This window comes from Myxocyprinus asiaticus, chromosome 11, assembly GCF_019703515.2.
Source record: "Myxocyprinus asiaticus isolate MX2 ecotype Aquarium Trade chromosome 11, UBuf_Myxa_2, whole genome shotgun sequence".
Lineage (NCBI taxonomy): Eukaryota > Metazoa > Chordata > Actinopteri > Cypriniformes > Catostomidae > Myxocyprinus > Myxocyprinus asiaticus.
In genome coordinates this window covers 39,127,678-39,141,762 of record NC_059354.1, presented here as the reverse complement: position 1 = coordinate 39,141,762, position 14,085 = coordinate 39,127,678, and the positions used below count along the sequence as shown (strand labels likewise).

The window sequence follows — 14,085 nt, the reverse complement described above, 5'->3', positions numbered from 1 at the left end:
GGGCATCACTTCAACACACCATTAGGGTAAGGGAAAGGGTTAGGGGGCTCTCTATAGGGCTTTTCCCACTGGCGGTACTAAAGCCCGTTTTAGGTACTTTTCCCTGGAACTAGTGCATTTCATCCTATTTCATCCTATAGTTCCTCTAAGCCGTTTTAGGGGACATTTTAGCTCCTACTCTGGGGTAGATACTTTGTGGGTTATAGGGACTGTGGGAGGTGCTGCAGCCTGTGATTGGTCAAAAACTTGCATTGAGAAAGGAGAGGAGCTCCACAGCCACCGTTAGTAAACAAACTAGCGCTAATCTGCTACTCAGGGGACTGCGCTAATTTTACAATTTCTTTAACAGAAATAACATATAACAAACAAAGTATACAAAGAGAATCACCCATTAAACATGTGTGCGACTTCATGGGGAGACACGATCCGAGTTTATCGCATCTGTACTGTGTGACTACATAGAAAATAAAGTGATTTCTGGATTACTACATCGACTTTTTCCTGGGATGATGGATATAAATAATCAGATGTTTATCAAGAGTGGGTAATTGAACTTTATTGTACACTAAACCATCATTAAACCTAGTTTACATAAGGCAAGTATTGCGTGCCTGTTACTGCGTGGTTAACTTGCATCAAGATGTCTTAAGTCAATGATGAGTATTTCAGTAATTTATGTTGAGTCATAAAAGCTTTTATCGTAAAAGATTGTGTTGATAAATAGGTTTATAGTGCATTTTCAACATGTCCGCTGAGTTCAGCATGAGCTCTGTGGTTAAAGAGTGCCTCTGCCACCTCGTCTCATCTCTCCAGCTGCAGCACGGAGCACCTCACACTCCGTTTAAACTGTAACCTGAAGACACAGGCTGTGTCCGAAAACTGGAAAATGCTGCCTTCGGAGGCTGTATAAGGATGGATGAAGGTAGGATGAAATAAGGTGCCTTTTAAACTGTTCAGAGAGTTTCATTCATTCAAAAACACTGTTGTTTAAACCATTAACTGATAAGGCAGCTGCCTATGTTTTCCAATGCAGCTAAAGTTCGTATAAAATATCCCTAAACAAACAAAAGTGTAGCTCCAATTCCGGCATCCTCCGGCGGTGTTGTTGATTTTGTTGTTGCTATTGAAATGCGCGTGCAAATAACGTCAGAAGAAAAATGGTTAATACTAGATGACGTCACTATGGTGGCTACTTTGGGAATGTGAATGCAAAAGGGGAAAACTCTCCTCAGATGTTCCGTTCCTCGACAGAGTTCTCATCTAGAAAGTTAATAAGGGAAAAGTACCAGGACTGTAGGTGGGACAGGGCCTTTGCTGGCGGTTTGGAACTCAAGCCCCTTTTTGAAACTCAGCCTGCAGCTATACCCTTCTCGAAAAATTGGGTGACGAAAATGATGACGAAATTTACATCACACATCCTGTATACAGACGCTTAGCATTCGCGTCTAGACGAAGTATACTTTGGGCTTTAGAATTAAACAATGCATGTTTTTTGCTGCTGTGCCCTTAAGACACAATGTAAATGCACTCTTCGCATGTAAAAAGAGAAAAGAAGTGCTTTGCCGCACTTACACATGGGCTGCAGGTTTGACTGCTCTAATGCTGTTTGCGAACATGATTTCTTTACTCAAACTTGTGTTTACTCTACATACTACTATGTAGACATGCTGTAAAATTCACAAAAAAATGAATCCGAACATTTAAGAAAACTAAGCTGCAATAATGGTAATTGTCGTGGTATGTTTACCACATTAACCATGTTAACATATTCAATGTTCAACAACCTGGGCCGCCCTGACTGTACTATGCCAGTATGCAGAGCTGAGCTACATTATATGTGGATTTCTGGGAGGGAAATGCTACTGTTGAATATTTAACTTATCTCCAGCTACAATCAGCACAAAGAAGATCCCAGAGAAGTAAAGACTCACCACCAAAAGGAACTTTCTGTCGAGCCACCTGCTGGAGCTGCAGGATATGCAGGCAGTCACTGAGGCAGGTCATGGTGGCCAGGGAGGTGGCTTTCAGCAGCAACAGGTCTTGGTCCAGTGGAGAAGGTCTCTGAGAGGAGGGCAGACCCTCAATGCTCTGGATCAGTTCTCTGTGCTGGCCCTGCGCCTGGCTCATCATCTGGAGCAAGACAGAAACAGCAGTTTTCGTGATTGAATAACTTCTTGGGTGAATCTCATGAAAACATGTTTTTTTTATCAGATCACCTTTCACCCCAAAGTCAAAAGAAAATAAATAATATTTTGCTTAAAGAAAATGGAGCATATTTAGGAACAGTATGGCTTTATTTAGCAAATTCGCATTACATTAATGCAATACAATAAAATAAATAATATACTATATTGTTTCAATTTGAATGTATGTACAGTTGATGTCAGAAGTTTAGATACATCTTAGCCAAATACATTTAAACTCAGTTTTTCACAATTCCTGACATTTAAACGTAGAAAACTTTCCTTGTCTTAGGTCAGTTAGTATCACTACTTTATTTTAAGAATGTGAAATGTCAGAATAATAGTAGAGAGAATGATTTATTTCAGCTTTTATTTCTTTCATCACATTCCCAGTGGGTCAGAAGTTTACATGCACTTTGTTAGTATTTAGTAGCATTGCCTTTAAATTGTTTTACATGGGTCAAACATTTTGGGTAGCCTTCAACAAGCTTCTCACAATAAGTTGCTGGAATTTTGGACATTCCTCCAGACAGAACTGGTGTTACCAAGTCAGGTTTGTAGGCCTCCTTGCTCGCATACGCGTTTTCAGATCTGCCCACAAATTTACTATCGGGTTGAGGTCAGGGCTTTGTGATGGCCACTCCAATACCTTGACTTTGTTGTCCTTAAGCCATTTTGCCACAACTTGAGGTATGCTTGGGGTCATTGTCCATTTGGAAGACCCATTTGCGACCAAGCTTTAACTTCATGGCTGATGTCTTGAGATGTTTCTTCAATATATCCACATAATTTTCCTTCATGATGCCATCTATTTTGTGAAGTGCACCAGTCCTGCAGCAAAGCACACCCACAACATGATGCTGCCACCTCATGGTTGGGATGGTGTTCTTCGGCTTGCAAGCCTCACCCTTTTTTCCTCCAAACATAACGATGGTCATTATGGCCAAACAGTTCAATTTTTGCTTCATCAGACCAGAGGACATCTCTCCAAAAAGTAAGATCTTTGTCCCCATGTGCACTTGCAAACTGTAGTCTGGCTTTTTTATAGTGGTTTTGCAGGGGCTTCTTCCTTGCTGAGTAGCCTTTCAGGTTATGTCAATGTAGGACTTGTTTTACTGTGGATATAGATACCCATCTACCTGTTTCCTCCAGCATCTTCACAGGGTCCTTTGCTGTTGTTCTGGGATTGATTTGCACTTTTCGCAGCAAATTATGTTCATCTCTAGGAGACAGAATGCATCTCCTTCCTGAGCGGTATGATGGCTGCATGGTCCCATGGTGTTTATACTTGCGTACTATTGTCTGTACAGATGAACGTGGCACCACTGGAATTGTGATATAGTCAATTAAAAGTGAAACAATCTGTCTGTAAACAATTGTTGGAAAAATTACTTGTGTCATGCACAAAGTAGATGTTCTAAACGACTTGCCAAAACTATAGTTTGCTAATATGAAATCTGTGGAGTGCTTAAAAAATTAGTTTAAATGAGTTCAACCTAAGTGTGTGTAAACTTCTGACTTAAACTGTATGTATATGAAGTATAAATATTTATCAACTTTAGCATTACATTTTTGTTTTCTTCCCATTATAGCAATGAGAATTAGATTTTTTTCATTATGGTAAAAATAACTGAATGCCACAATGTACATATTTCATGACACAAATATCTCAAGAAAACAAATGTCACAATGCAATACTGTGTGTGTGTGTGTATGTATATATATATATATATATATATATATATATATATATATATATATATATTTATTTATTATATATATAAAATGTATGTATTTATTATAATTTTTTTCTTTAAACAAAATATAATTTCTTTCGATATGTATCCCAGACATGACTCACCCTCTTTCTCTGCATTATGATGTAACATACAAACAGTTAATGTATTTACAAAGTCATAAAGTTACAGAGCAAATGTGCTACTGAGGCCTCTGAAAGAATCAATTATTTTCCCAGTCTCACCTCTCTGGCCTCCAGCAGGTGATCAGGCAGCAGGGATTTCCTACTGGAGTAGAGAGAGGAGCCCCTCTGCAGCTGGGACAGGCCCAACAGAGCGTTTGTGTTCTGGTTGATCCTATGCTGAGATCCTGGAGAACTGCCACTGCCCTGAGATGCAATAGAGAGACTGCGAGTCTGGAGAGGTGGGTTTGTCTGTGGAGGTATGCATAAGGGTTAGTTTTTCTGAAAATGAAAATTCTGTCATAATTTTCTTTCAGTACATACATTCATTGTATGAAAAACCGCAGCTCAGACATTCTGCAAAATATCACCAATTGTGTTCCAATGAAGAAATTAAGTCATAAAGCTAAGGAATGACACAAGGGTGAGTACATGATAACAATATCTTTATTTTTGGGTGAACTATTCCTTGAAGCATTAAAGGAATGTTTACCCAAAAATGAAAATTCTCTCATAATTTACTCACCCTTGATGTGTATTATTTTCTTTCATCAGCAGAACACAAATGAAGCTTTTTAGAAGAATATCTCAGCTCTGTTGGTCCATACAATGCAAGTGAATGGTGACCAAAACTTTGAAGCTCCAAAAAGCATTTAAAGGCAGCATAAAAGTAATCCAGTGGTTTAATCCAAGTCTTCAGAGGCGATGATTTCAAGCTTGATTACACTTCCTATCGTTTGATGCATAAACAGAGCGCTAGATGGTGCTAGGAATTGTAGTCAAGCTTAAAATCATTATCAACAAGGAGACTGTTGATGTCACGATTTACAATGGAGGAGTTATATTTTGGTCTGTTCTCACCCTAAATCGAATGAATCGCTTCAGAAGACATGGATTGAAACACTGGAGTTGTATGGATTACATTTATGCTGCCTTTATGTGCTTTCTGGAGCTTCAAAGTTTTGGTCACCATTCACTTGCATAGTGTGGACCTATAGATCTGAGATATTCTTCTAAAAATATTAGTTTGTGTTCTGAAGGAGAAAGAAAGTCATACACATCTGGGATGGCATGAGGGCGAGTAAATAATGAGAGAATTTTCATTTTGGGTGAACTATCCCTTTAAGGATGAACAGATTGTCCTGAACAGCCAATGGCCCCTGTTACTTCAGAAGTCATGAGCATTACAGTTGAATTAACAGTATGGCAGGCATCTTGCTGTAAGTCTAACCTTGCCCATCGCCTCTGTATGGTGCTGTGCACAGATTTGCAGGCGGCTGACCCAGTGCTGTCGCTCCTTTGCATCCGTGGCTGAAATTACACAAACAGGCACATTCAATATACTTTCAGCACATAAGCTTTAAATACACCAAATTATTTGAATCAATTTATTTTAGATTTGACCAGCAATACATATGTTAATATGATACTTTTTTACTAAGGTCATTTTATTTATACTAAACAATGCCATCCACACCAATGACAATATAAAGAGGAAGTGAAACCATCTGAAATTTAAAAAAAGCAGTGAAAGAGAAAGAGTCAAAGAGATTGAGTCATGTGACAACCTCTGAGTTTGTACTGCTCTCCGCTAATGGCATTGACAGTGAAGGTGTGCGAATCTTCATCGCTCGGTGATATCACTGCACCGGCTAATGGCAGCAAGCCACGGGGCTTCAGATTTCTGGACTGCTCATTCACAAAGTATTCCAGCAGCCCTGCTTCATTGTTGAGGACAAAATATCTAGAAAGAGGAAATATAACAGTTTGGGACAAAGGTGAGAAAGTTCTGCCCCCTTTCTTCTCTGAACATACATAAAAAGCACTTACAAGCAGATCCATAAAAAAAACTGTGCCTTCAAAACTCAAACTCTAATCATTGAAAGTCCTATATATTCATGTTTGTTTATTAAATATTTGGGGTCATTTGATTGTTTTAAGCAATCTATAAGAGTACAGTGTGTTCGGCTACAGATGTCGTGAGGGCCTGCTTATAAGAGGTGGATATATCAGAAGCAGTACTTACCGATACTGCCATCCAGTCACAAGATTGGTGTACTTCATCAAATAACCATCCACCTTTTCCATCAGATCGCTTTAGTTCATAAAAAAATGAAAGAAGCCATTACACTTTTATGTCGTGTGCCAGTTATCCATACCATGACCAAAGGATTAGATCACTACATTACAATTATAAAGTTGTATACTAAACTGTACATCCTAACAAACCATTCACAGGCTCCTGGGAGAGTGATATCCAAATAGCAGAGCCAAAATAGAAGTCTTAAAAATACAAAATTAATCAAATCAAAAGATATATAACACACTTAATGAGATAGTTCACCCAAATATTTTAATTATCTCATCATTTACTTACCTTCAGGCCATCCCAGATGTCTATGACTTTATTTTTTTCTGCAGAACACAAAGATTTTTAGAAGAATATCTCAGCTCTGTAGGTCCACACTATGCAAGTGAATGGTAACCAGAACTTTGAAGCTCCAAATAGCACATAAAGGGAGCATGAAAGCAATCCATTTGACTCCAGTGGTTAAATCCATGTAGGTGAGAAACAGATCAATATTTTAAGTAAAACAATAGTAAAAAAAATACTTAAATCTTGTTCTGTTTCTCACCTACACTGCTTCAGAAGAGTCATATGTATTACTTTTATGCAGCCTTTATGTGCTTTTTGGAGCTTCAAAGTTCTGGCCACCACTTACTTGCATTGTCTGGACCTAAAGAGCTGAGATATTTTTCTAAAAATCATTTGTGTTCTGCAGAAGAAAGTAAGTCATCTGGGATGGCATGAGGGTGGGTAAATGTTAAGACAATATTCATTTTTGAGTGAACTATCCCTTTAAGACTAAAATGATCACAAAATATAGTCTGAAATGAGTCTGTGCGGTAAGAGGGCTGACTTAACATGAATTTAAAAAGGAGTACGAGTGGTTTCAATACAGTGCTCGCAATGTAAGCATTATAATAAAATTGTTCACAGAGCTCAAGCCTTATGAAGAACGCAGATATCACAATGACAGTATGTAGTGTGTACAGTACCTGTACTGCCAAGATTTGGAGCCCGTCTTGCAGGAACTCTGTGAGCCGCTGTGATGCTCCATCACGGCTTCAGTCTGCATGATGAGATCCTTCCTGTGAGCTACACTTGACGCACAAAACACCAACCAACTGATTTCATATGGCGAAACACAAGTCAAAACTATCTGTTATAGCCGCTGTTTTAATCATCGCACCAGTTTTCTGCTCTGATTCACAGACCCACTGGCACATTTATGTCTCGCGCAGCCATGACAGAGCGTGAAGTCGTCAGGACACGCATCACGTGACAACAGTATAGACAAAATACTAAAAGCACAGACTCATTCACAGAAAATGTTGTTGTAATTATTCGGTGCATAGAATAAATATAATTTAGGAATATTTTATTTTGATTCAATTTTATTATTTAGCGATCTTTTACTTTCAAAATTCTCACATTTCAAAGTAAAAGTCCCAGGCAGTATGTAGTATGTAGTGTGTGTGTGTGTGTGTGTGGAATAAAGATATATTATTATACATTCAACAAATTAATTGAAAATAAGAAATGAGGAACTGGATAATAACCACTATGTTACATGTGCTAAACCAAAACCTGTGGATTTTTTGGGGTGACAAAGACCCTGGTAAAGGATTTTAGAAGGCTGAATCCCTTATGGGACACTGAATGAACCTTAAAGGGATGATTCCCCCAAAAATGAAAATTCTCTCATCATTTACTCACCCTCATGCCATCCCAGATATGACTTACTTTCTTCTGCTGACCACAAACAAAGATTTTAAGAAGAATATCTCACCTCAGTTGGTCCTCACAATGCAAGTGAATGGGTACCAACATTTTTAAGCTCCAAAAAGCACATAAAGGCAGCATAAGTAATCCAACATAAGACTCCAGTGGTTGAGTCTATATCTTCAAAAGCAATATGATACTTGTGGATGAGAAACAGATAACTATTTAAGTCCTTTTGTGCTATGAATCTCCACTTTCACTTCCACAGAGGTCTGCGTGGGACTGTTTTTTTTTTTTTACCATCCCTCTCCTGCAATTTTCCATCCTGTACCCGAATGCTCCCTCTGAATTTTACTCCACATTCACCTGCTCTCTGCCCGCTGTGATTGTCTTCCCAACCGCTCTTGTTTCCATAACCCCTCATTTGTTTTCCACACTATGCAAAAGCCATACAAATAGACAGAAAGTGTACACGTAGAATGTTTTATTTGTCTGTTATTGCTATTATCAGATAACGTGTGACATGATTGCCTGAGGTTGATTTTTTTTAACACTAAATTGACCATTTTCCAGTCAGAATTTCACATCCTTGTCACAGTGTTTTCGCACTTTGCTCTGCCATTCCTCTAAAGCCCCGTTGTCAACCTGCATAGCCTGCACTAAATATTGGATAATTTGATGCATGTGCTGTGTGCACATTTTTAAGTTGTATTTTCAGTTTATTGTCATCAAAAAAAAAATGAATTGTAAAATAAATAATTATTGCGGGGGGGGGGTTCATTCATAAATTAAAATACTGCCACACACAACTCATTGAAAGAACTGTCTGCTACCGCCTTCAACTCGGAAATTTAATCTCACTCCGCAAAAAATCTAATCGGGTCCTGCCGGAGTTCCGTGGGAATGCAGACCTCTACTTCCACATTCTTCTTCTTTTTGTGTTTTGCCGACTGGCATTCTTCATTCATATCGCCACCTACTGGGGAGGGAGGAGAATTTATAGTAAAAAGGACTTAAATATTTATCTATTTTTCACCCACACCTATCATATCACTTCTAAAGATATTGATTTAACTACTGGAATCTTACGGACTTTGATGCTGCCTTTATGTGCATTCTGGTACCCATTCACTTTCATTGTGTGGACCAACAGAGTGGAATTATTCTTCTAAAAATCTTCATTTGTGTTCAGCAGAAGTAAGTCATACACATCTGGGATGGCATGAGGGTGAGTAAATGATGAGAGAATTTTTATTTTTGGGTGAACTATCCCTTTAAAACCTTTTAGAATGGTCTTGGGCTAAAAGGCATTTTTAAAAGCAAGAATGTGTTGCCGATATGGAATCGAACGTTTACTCAATCAATTATCAGGACATTAATGGTAATTAACCAGCACCTGAATAGTGAGGGGGTATCACCTGTTATATGTAACTTTTATCACCGTGGATGCAAACGGACCAATCACAATAGTTTGCTGGTCCAGGATGAGGCTTTTATTTTCATTTATGATTTGCTTACTTCACCATTTTTTGTTGTTCACTAATCCTTATTTACTAAAATTGCAGTTTCAATCATAAGTTACATTTAAAATGAAAGAAAATACCTCTTTGTTGTTCATAAACAATTTTATTGGGGAAAAAAAAAATATGCAAAGTGTGTCTCAAGTCCAACGGGAGGTGACAGTGATTGCTATTAAGTGACAGTGATTACTATTGCTTTTAATTGAGGAACATTAAAAGAGATCACTTATGTTTACAAAGATACAAAACATGATAGAACATCATAGATTTTGCGGTTCTAGATTCTTAGTTTATGTTCTGCATTAACTTGTCTTTGGTCTCACAGCTTTCTTCAACTAATTTACATTTTGTTTTGTTTAGTCATATTGACTACAAGTCGATATTCATGTGCAGGTTTGCCTAGAAGTTGATTTTCTCTTCTGTAGCCTATTTAACAATTTGTATTTTTCTTTTACAAATCGTTAAATAGGCTACAGTGGGGCAGTGCAATCTGTAATATAAAATAATTGTTTAGCAGCTTCCACATAGCATTTGCCTACTAAAAAAACATTCAGAAATTGAATAATAAATTAATTCGATATTCTAAAGATGAAGATCAAGAAAACGGAAAAGACAAATATAGTACGTAAGTACAGTAAGTACAGTACCACAGTAACAGGAAATTAAAGCAGTGCATTTGTGGGAAAATGGTAAAAACTTGGAAAAAGAGATCACAGTACAAATTTCTTTGGATAACGTCAACATAACATTAAAAAGTTTTTTTTTTTTTTTACATTAAAGCATTTTTGTCTAGGTAATCTCAAGAGAAATGTAGTTACAGAAAGTGCAAGTTATGACTTTAGAAACTTTTAACTTCATAAATTCAAATGCTGTGGCAAATGGCAAACTGAGTTACCGCTAATAATAGAATCACAGTTTATGCAGCAGCAATAATTACAATGAAAAAGGCAAGAAATAATGGCAATACCCTAAAAAATGGTTTCTAAACTTTCAACAAAATACAAAGCCTTTCTTTCAATCTAAGAAAGTTTAAAATATGTTCAGAAAAAATGATCTACTACACAGTTAAAATAATAATACCATAAATGGAAAGGCATTTTAGTTGAGGTTTGATTGAGAGTACAAAACTTCTTCAGTTACATCATATTGAGCCCCTGAAACTGAAAGGCTCACTCAGTCCATCATTTCAGAATATTAAATAAAAGGATACCTACATACAGTAATTTATAGCAAAATCACATCATGTTTTGTTGTGGGCAAAAAAAGGACTCTTTCAATATCAGATTTCATGAAAAGAGTAGATCTCCTATAAGTCCACTATGAAATCTGGAATCCTATTTGCTCAGTATAACAAAAAATGTATCTCTTCAATTAGTAGACTAAAAAAGAAACATATCTTTACATAGCAGCTACCAGTACAGTAACGTATTGTAATAAACCACATAAACACAGTATACCACATCCAAAAGACTCTAAAATCAGTGTTATAGTTAAAGATGCCATGTTTATCTCTCAAGCTGTTTGCAATGTCAAAACAGTTAACCTGCATTTGATTAACACTGTGTTTGTTCAAACATGTTCTAACCTAAAGAAAAAGAAATCAAATATTACAATCCTAAAAACAGTTCAAGCATGGCCAATGGTTTAACTCTATGCACTGAATTAGTGGGCATGAAATATTTTAAGATTAGAAAAGAACAAGTAATATTACAGATACTTACATTACATACTGATACCTTTAATAGTCCTTGACACCTAAACAGTAACAATTTATTACCAAAAATAACATGGCGAGTGCAGCTCCTCAGTTTTTGTTCCCAGTTTCTTCTTTTTAAATAATTGCTACATTTTGAATATGTTTATAAATTCAAATACATTGTGATGAGAAAGCATAGTGTTTTCTATTTTTGTCATTATTAGCACTTCAGTAGCAAAACAATCAATACCTGCTCCCATTTACTTGTATTGTGACTCAGCCCAAATGTTTTCAACATGAAGATTGATTTTTATTTTTCATCCCAGAGCTGATCTACAGTATGCACTTTGACTGGCACTAGTTCTTTTATAAAGGAATGTAGAGCTGGATGCTGTTTCTAATGATCTCAAATATTCACAATTATTTTGCCATGGATGTCAAATTAAGAAACATTGTGAAGATGTTGCTTGATTTTTTATCGATAAAATTAAGTGTGCTGATTTTAATGCGCTTTATATTTGGCTCTAAATTTAGACTAGTTTCACAGTTTCGCACTTAGTGAAAATGTTTTTTTTAACAATATTTTAATTTATTTTACCAATTGCATGAAGCATTTTGAATCTAATTGGCTACAATTGCAGTTTGGCCCAAATGACAGTTCCTCTCTGAAAGAGAAACAAATACACAAATACTGATATATATATATATATATATATATATATATATATATATATATATATATATATATATATATATCAAATGTCATTAAAAAGGCTGAAAAATATTGCAAATTGTTTTGTTATATCACCCAGCCAGCCAATGGATTGTACCACAAAAACTAAGTAACTTTTAAATGTTTTACACTACTACAAAAATAACAGTGTTATACGGTTTTTGGTCTAAAGGATGAATGGCAAAGCTCATTAACAATTTTTTTGCCACAAAGCAAATGTCAAGAGCCCAACTAATGGCACCTTGCTAAGAACTGAGCATGACAAATATTTGTGTTAAAAAAATTAAACCATTTAAAACAACGATGCAGCCAATGTCATCTGACCTCTTAAAAGGACTATGAAAAGCACTTTCTCAAGGGCTTTTAGTGAACTGATTACTAGAAAACAAAATCGAAAATCTGCAGCCCTTGATAGGACAGCCCTTTAGGACCAAAATATGGCAACACATTTCAAGGTAAACAGAGAACCTTAAACATGCTGAATTTTCCAAATAACTATTTCAGATAAACAACTGAAACACAAATACAACCCCAATTCCGAAAAAGTTGGGACAGTATAAAAATGCTAATAAAAACAAAAAGGAGTGATTTGTAAATTATATTCACCCCTTGCTATATTGAAAGCACTACAACTACACATTATATGATGTTTTACCCTGTGAATTTCATTTATTTATTTATTTATTTTCAGAAAATGTACAGTAATTTCAAATCAGATGATTGCAACACGCTCCAAAAAAGTTGAGACAGGGGCAATTTATGACTAATAACAATTTGATGAGTTGAAATAACAAGCCGATGTGAAACAGGAGATGTGAAACAGGTGAGGCAGTTGTGTCATAGTACTGTATACTGTATAAGGAGCCTCCAAAAACAGCCTAGTACTTCAAGAGCAAGGATCATTCGAGACTTATCAATTTGCCAACAGATGCTTAAGCAAATAATCCAGCACTTTGAGAACAATGTTCCCCAAAGACAAATTGGAAGGATTTGGGGCATTTCACCCTCTACAGTGCACAATATAGTTAAAAGATTCAAGGAATCTGGTCAAATGTTGGTGCGTAAAGGGCAAGACGAAAACCACTTCTGAATGCGTATGATCTTTGATCCCTCAGACATCACTGTCTTAAAAAACATCATTCATCTGTAATGGATATCATGAACATGGGCTTGGGATTACTTTAGTGAACCTTTTTTAGTCAACACCATTTGCCGCTGCATCCACAGATGCAAGTTAAGACTTTATTATGCAAAGCAGAAGCCCTACATCAACACTGTCCAGAAGTGCTGATGACTTCTCTGGGCTCGTTCTCATCTTAGATGGAAAGTAGAACAGTGGAACTGTGTTTTTTGGTCTAAAGAGTCCACATTTCAAATAGTTTTTGAAAAACACAGCCATCATGTTATCCCGGCCAAAGAGGGAAAGGGCCATCCAAGCTGTTATTAGCATCAGGTCCAAAAGCCAGTGTCTGTATGGGCCAAGGGTGTATCAGAGCCCATGGCATGGGTAACTCGCACATCTGTGAGAACACCATGAATGCAGACAGATACGCATGTACAAATTTTGGAGCAGCATATACTGCAATCAAGCACAGTCTTTTCCAGAGACATCCCTGCATTTTCCAGCAGGACAACTTCAAACCACATACTGCCCGGATTTCAAGTGCATGGCTGTGTAAGCAGATAGTGTGGGAGCTAGGTTGTCCTGCCTGAAGTCCTGACCTGTCTCCAATTGAGAATGTGCGGTGCATTATGAAGCGCACAATACAGCAACGAAGACCCCATACAATTGTGTAGCTATAAACCTACATAATGGATGTATGGGGGAAAATTCCACTTTCTAAACTTAAACTTGTGTCTTCAGTGCCCAAATGCTTAAGTGTTATTAGAAGAAATGGTGATGTTCCACAGTGGTAAACACTCGACTGTGTTGCAATCCTCTGATTTGAAATTACTGTACATTTAAAAAAAAAACAAAAAAAAAACACAATGAAATTCACAGGATAAAACATAATGTGTAGTTGTAGTGCTTTCAATATAGCAAAGGGTGATTATAATTTACAAATCAGATTTTTGTTTTATTAGCATTTTTCATACTGTCCCAACTTTTTCTGAATTGGGGTTGTATAATGGGCTCCACAAGTCTTAGACCACTAGTAAAAATGCATATATTTTGCATGTTTCTAATTTAAATATTACAAATGATATAATAGGCATAACTGTTTGAGTGAAAAGTTCCACATTTCTA

At 36.7% G+C, this 14,085-nt stretch overlaps 1 protein-coding gene across 1 annotated transcript in view; it reads right to left on the bottom strand.

The window, feature by feature from the left end:
• The window catches only part of LOC127448495 (oxysterol-binding protein-related protein 11-like), a 30,752-nt gene extending 23,346 nt beyond the window's left edge, over positions 1-7,406 (bottom strand). The window contains exons 1-6 of the mRNA XM_051711092.1: positions 7,162-7,406; positions 6,128-6,196; positions 5,670-5,845; positions 5,333-5,412; positions 4,165-4,353; positions 1,932-2,130 (exon numbers count right to left, since the gene is read on the bottom strand). Of these exons, the coding sequence (XP_051567052.1) occupies positions 1,932-2,130; positions 4,165-4,353; positions 5,333-5,412; positions 5,670-5,845; positions 6,128-6,196; positions 7,162-7,241 (793 nt within the window). The 5' untranslated portion in view covers positions 7,242-7,406. The remainder of the gene's footprint in view (positions 1-1,931; positions 2,131-4,164; positions 4,354-5,332; positions 5,413-5,669; positions 5,846-6,127; positions 6,197-7,161) is intronic.
• Between the last annotated feature and the right edge of the window lie 6,679 nt (positions 7,407-14,085).